This window comes from Henckelia pumila, chromosome 4 (genome assembly GCF_033568475.1).
Source record: "Henckelia pumila isolate YLH828 chromosome 4, ASM3356847v2, whole genome shotgun sequence".
Lineage (NCBI taxonomy): Eukaryota > Viridiplantae > Streptophyta > Magnoliopsida > Lamiales > Gesneriaceae > Henckelia > Henckelia pumila.
In genome coordinates, this window is record NC_133123.1 from 52744182 (window position 1) to 52756400 (window position 12219).

General features: G+C 35.0%; 1 protein-coding gene across 1 annotated transcript; it reads right to left on the reverse strand.

Moving 5' to 3' along the window:
- Positions 1-2602: 2602 nt before the first annotated feature.
- On the reverse strand, positions 2603-4225 carry LOC140861010 (uncharacterized). The gene has a single exon (XM_073264009.1). The coding sequence runs from the start codon at positions 4223-4225 to the stop codon at positions 2603-2605; it is 1623 nt and encodes a 540-aa protein (XP_073120110.1).
- Between the last annotated feature and the right edge of the window lie 7994 nt (positions 4226-12219).

Below are 12219 nucleotides of genomic sequence, written 5' to 3' on the forward strand. Positions count from 1 at the left end.
CAAAGACATTCTGAAACCAGAATATGTTAGTTGAATTATTGAATCGAATGGATTCAATCCCATAAAGAAAATTTCTGTGTATAGACAAAAAAGCTGTCAATGTAGAGAGTAATACAACATTGAACCAATTAATGTTCATATTTATTATGTTTGGAAGATAAACTTACCGATATCTCTTCCCAAACCTTCTGTTTTATGTTTTCTGGAACATCAGGCCACGATTTTATATTGATTGGCACCATTGATCTAGCAATGGAGCCAATGTATGATTGAAGTGCCCTCCCATTTGAGTTGTATGTTGGCCGCCCCAAGTCATCATAGTCAATCTTTGCTTTTTTTCCCCATCTTGCAGCTGCAGTTTGCTTAGCCATTATCGTACGACCTCGCTTGTTCTTTTGCACATCTACATGTTCTTCTCCATGAGTAAGTGCATGTGGCTCTGCATCTTCACTAGTCTTACCAACACTTAATCCATGCATCTCCTCAACTGCATTTTTATTTTTCTGCCTTCTCTTACTCATTATATGTGCTGTCCACTGCATAAGAATATTCAAACCACTATTAACATATAATGATAACATAAATATAAAAATAAGCATGATAAATAATAACAAAAACATAATAACATATACATAAACGTAAGGAAGGGACAAGATAGTTCATAACAACAAAATAAATAATAACAATAATAAAACTAATAAAAGTTCATAACATATATTTTAGAAGTACAAAGAGTGTCTTCACTCATACATAACAAAAAATGATATAAAAGTGCAAAACATCATTTTTTTCTGTTCGATTCCCAGACACCCTCATGTTCTGTTCCAAAGTATCTTCCATGAACAGGAATCTCATGAGTAACAACATTGTCAATTGGTTGGGTCTCGGGAATATTAGTCGAACAATCATCCTCCCCCTCGTAACACCTATTTGGCACTGGGAGCACAATAGACCATCCTTTTCTTGCTGGGTCATCAATATAAAAAACTTGATTGACTTGACTTGCAAGGACAAATTCATCATTCTTGTGCCCTCTTTTGTTCAAATTGACCAAGGTAAAGCCACATTCGTCGTTGTTTATTACTCCTTTGTCATTTGCAACCCAAGCGCACTTGAAAAGTGGAACTTGAAATTGATGATAGTCCAACTCCCATATTTCTTCAATCACACCATAGAAAGACACATCGGCCATCAAAGGATTTTTATCTTTGGCACTACTAACAAGCATGGTGTTTGCAACTAGAGAAACCCCACTGTTTTGGCAAACTCTCTCATCATCTCGCGCCTTTGTCTGGTATAAATTGTTATTTACCACATAACTACTATACTTGATGACTTGGGAGCGTGGTCCATGAGCCAACCATGTCAATGTCGATGTCATTCCACCATTGCGGCTGTCTATTTCAGCAGCCACCTGTAATTTATTTAATTTGAAAGAGTGATTAAAATAGTAGATGCAAATTACCGCAAAATGCTTCAAAAAATATTTATTCATCCACCCAACCTTTGCACGAAACCAGTCAATGAACCTCTTATTGTGGGCATCTTGTATCCATCTTTCATCTTTCTTTTTTTTCGGAAATATCGATTTCAGAAAGGTCTTGTGTTCACTGTGGAAATATTTTTCCATTAATTTTTAAAAGACAGCAGATATTGACAGATCAAAGAAGTGCAGAACTAAGTATTAATGCCATAACTTACATTATGTAGGGAAATACTTCTCCAGTATTTTCCAGCACTGTCAATGTGCTTGTAGCATATCACTTTGTCGCACTGTCATTGGTGTGTTACATGCTAAGAAGCCAGGAACGTTTGAATTGGGGTCTCGGATTGATTGAGGGATCCCAACAGGATCAACTTCATTGAGGTATTCAGAACAAAACTCAATTGCTTCTTCTGCTGAATATCTCTGAACAATGCAACCTTCAGGATGTTTTCGACTGACAACATAACTCTTAAACACTTTCATGCATCTTTCGAATGGATACATCCTCCGGAAGCAAACAGGTCCACATAATCGGACTTCTCGAACAAGATGGACTGTTAAGTGCACCATAACATCAAAGAAAGAAGGGGGAAAATACTGCTCCAATAAGCACAGCGTAACAACCAAGTCAGATTGCAGCTTATCTAACTTGGCTACATCTATAACCTTACTACAAATATCTTTGAAGAAGAAGCAAAATCTTATGATGGCGTATCTAACATGTTTTGGCAGCGCATCACGTATGAGTATTGGCAGGAAATGCTGCATTAGAACATGACAATCATGAGATTTCAAACCAGACAACTTCAGCTCAGACATGGACACAAGATTCTTCATGTTCGATGAGTAACCTTCTGGAACTTTTATATCCATTAACGACTGGCACACTTGTAACTTCTCTTTTTTTGTGAATGAGCATGCACTAGGAGGAAGATATGTTTTTTTCTCTCCAAATTCAGGTCTCAATTCAGGCCTAACTCCCATTTGAAGCATGTCCAACCTAGCTGCCACATTGTCCTTAGTTTTTCCTTTAACATTCATCAAAGTATTAATGAGGGACTCAAAAACATTCTTCTCGATATGCATCACATCGAGACAATGTCTAACATGCAGGTGTTACCAATAAGGAAGATTGAAAAAAATTGACTTTTTCTTCCAACATTTTCTGAAATCTGTTGCTCCTAAATCCTTTTCATCTGTACTGCCTTCCACATTATTCTCCTTCTCCTTCTTTCTCTTTTTACCTTTCACACCGATCTTCTTTCCAAACTCACACTTTATGTTCGAAAGCTTGTCATATAAGGTAACCCCAGATAATGGTGTAGGTGTATCTCCATCTTCTTCTACGCCATTGAACTCCTTAGTCTGCCTCCGATAGGGATGAAACCTTGGTAAGAATCTTCTATGACCAAAAAATGACATTTTCCTCCCATTTTCCAAATGCTTTGCATAAGTATTTTCTCCGCATACTGGACATGCAAAATAACCATGTGTAGTACATCCACTAAGGTTACCATAGGCTGGAAAGTCATTGATGGTCCATAATAAAACTGCTTTAAGAGTGAAAAACTGTTTTCGATAAGCATCATAGACACCATCAACTCCTTCCCACAATCGTTGCAAATCTTCAACTAGCACATCAAGGTAGACATCTATATCGTTACCTGGCTGTTTAGGCCCAGAAATGAGCATAGCTAACATTATGAATTTCCTCTTCATGCACATGTTTGGAGGCAGATTATATGTGGCCAACATGACTGGCCAGCAGCTGTACCAACTACTAAGGTTGCTATGGGGATTAATGCCATCAGCTGCAAGTGCTAAGCGAAGATTTCTTGGCTCACTTTCAAAGTCGGGCCACATATGATCAACCAACCTCCAACATGGTGAATCAGACGGATGACGTAACTGACCAGCAACTCTTGTGGTTTCTTTATGCCAAGTTAAATTTTTTGAGGTCTCTAAAGATTTATACATACGTTTGAATCTTGGTATGGGGGGAAAATACCACATCACCTTGGCAGGAACACCTTTCTTCTCAATGTTCTTCTTGTTTAGCTTCCAACGCGACAAGCCACATTTAGGGCAACTTACACAGTCTTTATATTGTTTTCTATAAAGGATGCAATCATTGGAACAAGCATGGATCTTTTCATGGCTCAACGACAAACAACTCAATGTCTTTTTTGCATCATACGTTGAAGATGGCAGATTGTGATTATCTGGTAGCATATCCCCAAAATCTGTTAATAGATCTGAAAATAGAGCATCACTCATCTCATGCCTGGCTTTGGTATTGTATAGTTTCACTAGTGCACTCAACTTTGTGTAACGCTTACATCCATTGTACAATGGTTTCTCTGCGTCCTCCAAAAACTTCACAAATTCTTCTGGATTTTCTGTGTAGTTCTCGTATGCTGCCTCACACATATTAGTTGTTTCAAAGTCTTTGTGATAATCATCAGTTGGATCCTGGTTGGTACTCCAATTTACTCTATCATTTTCGGCAGACTCGCCATGCCAAATCCAATTAACATAATTTTGACTAAAACCATGAAAAAAAAGATGCTCTCGAATCGATGTAACCGGTCCTTTTTTCAGATTTATACATTTGCAACAAGGACAATGAATGAAATTGGGGTCAACGTGGAGATTTTGCAAACAACTGTTGATGAACTGTTCAACACCCTCCTGATACTGTTTGGATCTTCTATCCGAGCGAATCCAAGATTTATCCATAATTCACAACTTATCTTCAACAAACAATTAAATTTATGAAATTTATATATAATAACAAATACTAAAAGATTAATATACAAGAATCATGAATGATTTCCACTTCAAGCACTAGTTACTTGGTTTTTAAAAACCAAAGGGATTTTTTAAAAAATCATTGTGACTCAAAAATCAATGCTAATTTTAGGAATAGTTCCAGAAAAAAATTTTAAATTCAAATATGACCGAGCCAAGCTCTAATACAGTAAACTATTTTCAAAATCAAGAATGAATACTTTTGGTTTCAAAGTAAAAACGGGAAATTAATTTTACTAGTGAACAGAAATAAAAAATATAATATGCAAAATATTAATTTATTTAAACAAAAAATGACAAATAACTTAATTTTTCAAGCACAAAGGCTAGGAAATTAATTTAGCAGTCTTATCGAGCACAATTACAAGCATAAGAAACGAAATTCCCAATGCGAACAATGAATCATCATATAATCAAAATATTGTAAGCACATGGAGAAAATATGCGACCAGGTTTAATTTCAAAGCACATTAAACGTCCACTGAAGCAGAAAAAGTTCAAAAAATACCTGCTTTTGTTGCGGCTAGAGCTAGGATGCTACTTTCAAGTTCAGCTTGTGTCTGAAAAGTAGCTGCAGCAAAATCAATAACACATGCTATAGTTTTTAGCTCATTGTGAGTGAAAGAAAACTACCAAATGCTTTATCATTGCCCTACTGGTGTATAGAGTATAAACCAACACAATATCACAATTATTTTCTTTGTGCATCTCGAATCCTCTTTGAAATTGATACATGTTGAAAGGAATAACATGCCATATTGAGTAAACCTACGTTTCACAAGGGAAAATTGCATCTTTTTTAAATCAAGTAAGTTAATAGGAGGAAATTAAATAATGTACGACACAATTTGAATCAACAAAATATAATAAGTACTGTTTGTATGTTTACGCGAGGGGAAATAATAAATACTTGTCAAATTGTTGCTGAAGCAACAGAAGCTATAGTGCAGGAAAACAAAAAAAAAATACACCAGATGGAGTGGTAACTAACAGAATAGTAGATTGTTTAGCAAAGAAAGCAACATAAAATAAATTACTAGCATTATATTGTCGAATGATTCAGGCATGTCCAGTGTTGGATCCAACACTCCAAAGACCAAACGAATTGATAGGTAACTTTTTTTCAGTGTTTCCTCCATTCAAACTGTCATCTACTCAGTATCAATTTCCCATTATATTTTGCATCAAACCCTTACATGTTGCTTAACTTGTCCCCAAGCCCCTACATGAAAAACTCTCTAACCAAAGACCAAAGCTGCTTCTAACCACAATGGCATAGAATATACTCACGTAAAAAATGTTGTTACTTGAAATAGCAACTCGCACAAATTATTTGACATCATTCCCAAGCTACTGTGTGACACAACAACTCATGCATTATGAACAACTGAAGCTAAGCCCTTTAAGAAATAGCAGAATTATGAAAACTATGATGTGGCGACTAACTCAAAGTCATTTCCTTTAAGAAAAAAGGCTAACATTTGACATTTCTCTATTTTCAAAACACCTAAAGCAGCTCTAGTACCACAATATGCTTTATAATTTTCAATGTTCAAGGTACATATTTGTGGAAACCACTCAAGAAAAAAAATACCTGCATTTTAAAGTAAAACCCAAACCAAAACAAAATCTAGCCTACAGAATGTTTAAAAAACCAAATTCCTCCACAGATAAACTATATTTACACACACACACACACACACACCACACATACAACACTCCTCTATATGCGCAAGCATAACTATATAGATAGAGTATCACAATAACACAGCTAACACAAATGGAACAGAGAGACGATGAATCAAATCAAAACCTGAATTACTAAAGAATTTTTTTTAACGGGAACAAAGCTTAAAGAACACATTTGCTCGCGGGCCTAAACACAGAGATATATAGGGTTCGTCCTTTGACAAGAAAAAATAAATATGTATGATGATTAACCTTGCACTTCAAAGATTTAACTAAATGGTCGTTTCTCATACGGTGGAAAAGAAGTTGGGCCGTGAGAAAGATTTTAATCAAAACGAAATTAATGATGGCTAATATTTAAGTTGAATGAATCAATAGAGAAGGATTTTGTTCGGCAAAAAAGGTTCAGAGATAGAAAAGGAAACATACTTTCTGCACTGAAATCTTCCAAAACATGTAAAACATAAATTGAAAAAAAAAATAGAGAGATTAAGACCTTTTTCTTTCGAAATAGGGTGTTGGCGTCGGTTCCCGGCAGTGGTTGATGGGGGGCGGCTGAAGAAGAAAGGGATCGAGCAGCTAGCTAGCTAGGTTTTCTTTCCCACAACGAAGAAGAAAGGGGATCGGATCGTGTGTTGTTTAATTTTCACAAGTGTTGAGTAAAAATATCCGTTTATTTTTTACTTCATCAATTATAATAAAAATATTAATTTTTTTACTTATTACTTCAGCAATTATAGTGTGCCGAAGTAAAATACTGTCCAAAATAATTAGTGAAGCCCGCGTTTTTCAATTACCGAAGTAAAAGGTGTGTTTTTACTTCATCCTGGTTAGTACCGAAGTATATTGTTACCTTTTACTTCGTATTTACTAATTGACGAAGTAAAAACTGACGAAGTAAAAGCCCATTTTTCTACTAGTATTTGAGTTAACTTTACACTGACGAGATTCCGTAGTAAGATTGGATTGTGATTTCGAGGACGAAATCATTCCTTAGCGGGGAGGAATTGTAAGGTCCAAAAATATTAAGTTATTAATTATGGAATTAGAGATTTAACTTCCGAATATTAAAAAATATTCAATTGGATTATTTATGGAAACTAGAGATATAATTTTCGAGTCGAAAATATTTAATTTGTGAATTTACGGATTATGAGATTTAAATTCTGGGATTCTTAAATTAAAAGAATAAAATATTTGAATTGAATATTTTGGAATTTAAGATGGAAATTCCATGTTCCAGGAATTGAAGTGGATTTAATTCGAAGGTGAAACTCGAGCAGGGACTGTTTTGTAAATATCAGAGTTTCGAGGGTTAAAATGCAATTTTTTAATTTTAATCCAAGAATATCTAATTTGAGAATTTTTTGAGTTTAGAATTAAATTCTAATATTCTTAAATTATTTAGGATTGAAATTGAATTAAATGATTGGCCGAGGACTAAATCGCAATTAATGAAGAGTTGAGGGGCCAAAGTGAAAATACTTGAAATTTGACTTTGACACATGGCACTTGGAGGTATATGAACGTGTATTACATATATTCACATCAGATACTCAGACCAAGAGATCGAGAGACTTCATCCTCTTCTTTAGAATTGATCTTCAAAAATTGATAACTCAAGATCCGACTGTCCGATTTTAATTCTGAAGATAGTTCCGGAATCCTTGCGACGAGGGATACGAATTGGTGTAAGTATTATGATGTTTACAGAATATTTCGAAATTATAATGTTGGTAAATCAGAATTGAAGCATGAATTATTTTTCTTGAGTTTTAATGTGTTACCGAATCGAAGAACTGATGTTGTTGAACTTTGATATGAACTTCCACCTTATATTCGAATTATTACACCTTTGATGTTGCTGGTTAATGCTGATATATTGTTTTAGGAGGTGTATTTGAAGCTAATATGATTGTTAGACTTGATATATATTACGATATCGAAGTTGGATCGAAGAACAAGCGTCGGTTGCAATTGCTATGATTTTTTAGAAGTTATATTCGATCCTATGCTTCTCATTTTGCTGATTTTTGATGATATATAGCTGGTATGAATTGTACTTGAAGTTTATTTGAATGATATAGTTGGTAGAAATGAGTTACTATTGCCGAATTTTAACCATTATGCCGTAGAGTCAAGAATTGGCAAGTGTTGAGCTTAGATTGATTGAGCTGGATATTGTTTGAGTTCTTTCTGATATTCTTGGATATATATGCTATGTTTTCAAATTGAAAACAGGGGGCTTCAAGTTAAGAAGACAACTTCGAAACCGGTTGATAAAAGAACAAGGGTTGTGACTTGTTAGCCTTGAAGATTGAGTTGAAGTTTTGAATAGAAGTTTGATATGAGTTTGTGGTGTTGATTGTCCAGATTTGGAGCATCTCAACCAGGACTGAACGATTGAAAGGTATAAGACGACATCAAGAGTCAGAAGTTTGAAACTCAAGGATGAAGCTTCTTGAGTTGTCCCGATAAACCACATACTTGTTGCTCTTTATTCTTGATTTGGATTTTGATGTTGTCGATCCATCTTAGGTAGTGGATCTTTATTGAGTTATATATGATATGAAGAAAACTGAATTGATTCTTTTGCCAAGGTCAGATGGACCTTATTTTCGAGTCTGATGAGACGACGATAGATGGATATCCATGTCAAGATCATATACGAATCTTGATGGCAATGATTTCTTATGAATCAATTTGTTAGCGCGCTATATAAATCTATTGATTTGAAGTATAATTTGATGTATTGATTTGAAGCTTTAATTTGAAGTATTTCGAATTGAATTGATATGAATTCTATATGTATATGTCTTTTATACTGGGAATTATATTCTCACCGGACGTTTTCGGCTGTTGTCTTGTTTTGTATGTGTGCATAGCAACAGGTGGGGCAGAAGCTGGCCAGAGTTGATATGGGTAGCTCATGAGAGAGTTGTAGATGTGGGAACTCGGTTTGTAGCTGAATTGAAGTATTTGAGATCTTATCAAGCATGCTAGAAGATTATGCTTGTAGTAGTTTGAAGAACACTAGTTGAGTTTTGTTATAACTAGTTTTTTTATGTCACTCAAAATACTTAGTTGATGTATCTATGGCTTGTAGACATGATTAGATCTTGTTATTTGTACTTATACATGTTCTAGACTTGTTAAGCATGGATTGAATTGAGCTTATAGGATCAAAAAGTGTTGTTGGAAAACAGAGTAGATTGCTGCCCAGATCAGCGCCCGATCTGCAAGACCGGGCGCAACCCAAAACTCCCCAACCCAAGAGTCGGGTTAGGGAGGGCGCTCGGTCGGTAGTTTTTAACCGACCGAGCGCAACCCACTTTAAAAAAATATTTATAAAAATTTGTTGTTTAATTTATCTTTGATCCTTTGTTAGTTAATTATGTTTAGTGATTAATTGCCCGAAGATAGCAAACCGAGGCCTCACAATTTCCTACCCGAATATTCTCCAAATCCTAATCAGATTATTAACACACCCATTCAGCTTACCAAAGTCGTCGGTTTTTACTCTTAACGATCATGTTTAAAGTTATAACAACTCATTCAATTAATTCACTAACTAGCCGTCTTCTTGCTAGAACTAGATAAAATTAGTAGTTGTCATTCCTCGAATCACAACAATAACTTAAGAGTTATCTAGTATTAATACTAAATCCCAACGGTCAAAAAACATTCTATGTGGTTACGAGCCAATTCTCTACACAAAATTTGAAATGGTAATTGAAACTATAATCCACCCAAGTCTTCACCGTGATGGATCATAAAAGAAAACAAACATACAAGTGATGATGCTTAATACAAAATAATGCAAGCATTGCAAACAGGCGAGTTGAAGATAGAAATCTAGATAAGTGAATACAACTCACTCGTAAATAAAATTCTAGGGATGAGTGAATAATAATGGAGGCTCCAAGAACAACATATGCGAGTCAACAAGACAATAAATCTCGTGATCACTCATCCATGGGTAGGGATATCATTCCCGAACAATCAAAGCACAATCAAGGGCAATCAGTGTGACTTCGGTCAAGAGCAGTCCACACAAGTCAATAATCAGGGAAAACAATGGTCCTAAGACATATTCAGATTCCAACCACACAACATAAGTCGATCACTAAAAAGAAAGACAAAGTGAATCTCACTCACATCAACATGCGGCTCTAGAATCGGAGAAAAATTTCAAGAAGTGTGAAATACAAACAAGGTTTTATTAAAAAGTTCAACCAATGTCAAAGTAGTATAATACAACGTTGATTGATGTCATACGATTCCATAAATGCACAAAGGAAGTGCAAAGAGATTTCAGATAATCGAAAGTATATGTTGCAATGGATACGAGCACAAAGAAGAAAAAGAAAATAATGATCGGAATAATAGTTCATATAATCGGAAAGCTCATTTGTAACCGATTCACTATTGTACAAAATCACATTTGTCCCTGAAACAAGAGTAAGACTCAAACTATCTATAATATAATACAAAGTATGTATCCCAAGTCTTCGAACGAGTTTCGATTCATAAACTTAACAGACAAAACACACGCCTATAAATTTTTAAATAAACTATTCACTTAGTTGGATCCGATTAAAATCCATTCATAATAGAATAAATTACAACAAAGACAAAACAATTAATATTTTCTATTGCGCAAGTTTAATATTTTTCGACAACTCCTACAATACCATAAAAATTATTAACACTTCCTAATAACTCAAACAACTTCCACGTACTATCTAAAACTGGAAGGAATATTAGTACACCAACTTCGTTTAACTTGAAGTTGAAATAAACATTTGAATGGTACACTTTAAACTACTAAATAAAATTTTAAACAGAATAAACATTGGACTACGCACTTAAATAAATTAAACATCTAATTTTGAAAATAATTTTAGAAGGATGACATCAAAACATTTAAAGTAGTGACTCTAATTTGCCTAGCATATAAGATTCATTAAAACTTACAGACTTTGAGGCGAGACTTCTCGAGTTTCTTGCAACCGGCAGTAGGCACAACCCAATCAGAACCATGCTCTGATACCAACTAAAACGACCACTAACTCTACTTTAATTAATAATTAAATAAGATACAGATTTTTTTTTCAAATTTTTTCGGCATGACCTATCTTTTTATATTAAAACCCACCTTTCACAGACAGCAACCTAAAAATACAAACAACAACAAAGATAAACAAGACAGAGAAAAATTGAACGAGAATCTAAAAAAAAGGGATACGACATTTCAAACACCTAAAGATATAACAATTTAATATTTTCATGCCAGCAACAAATCTAAATATTATTACATTTACATTTAGTTCAACAAACAAAATAACTACTTCTAAACATTTAAGTTTGAATAAACTATGCGGAAGACTAGCATAGGTCGGAGGGATGTGCCATACTCGCATCGCAGTCCACTCGAGAGTCATGACCCTCGATCCCTGATAAGATTGTTCCTCCAGCTGCAGAATCCACTGACATCCTTGTAGGAGTGTTCAAACCATTGTAGAAAAGCTCGATTTCTTCCCAATCTGCAAAATTATGGTTAGGACATCTTAAAAATCTTTGTACCTTTCTCAAGCTTCATATAGTTGTTTAGATTCCATATGCTGGAAGGTACTGATCTCGATCTTCACCTGGGTGGATTTGGCAGGTGGAAAGTACTTTTCAAGAAATTTGACTGCCATTTCCTCCCATGTAGTTATGTTACCCAACGGTAGTGATTGTAACCAACTTCGCGCTTGATCCCTGAGAGAAAATGGAAAAAGACGTAAGAGTATAATATCCTCTGAAACACCGTTCATCTTTACCGTATCGGTGATTTCCAAGAAAGTCCGCAGGTGCAGATGAGGATCAGCTGTGGCGCTCCAATTGAATTGGTTCTGCTGAACATGTTGATCAAAGCTGACATCAATTTGAAGTTGTTGGCATTTATAGTTCCTCGAGCGATTCTAGAATAGTGAGCCTGGATCATCGGCCGAAAGTGTTCTCTGATAGGCATCAAGGGAGGTTGTTGTACGTTCTCTTCAGCCATTCTTTTTAATTCTTCTTCTCTTCTAATTCATCTCAGTTCTCTTGCAGTACGTTCGATCTCCGGATCAAAGAGTAGAGAATTAGCGCTTTCAGATCGTCGCATGAACTGCAAGTAAGAAGAATTAAAATCAATTAGTAACTAATAATAAAATAAAGAAAAGCTCTAAATTAAAATCTAAACGAAT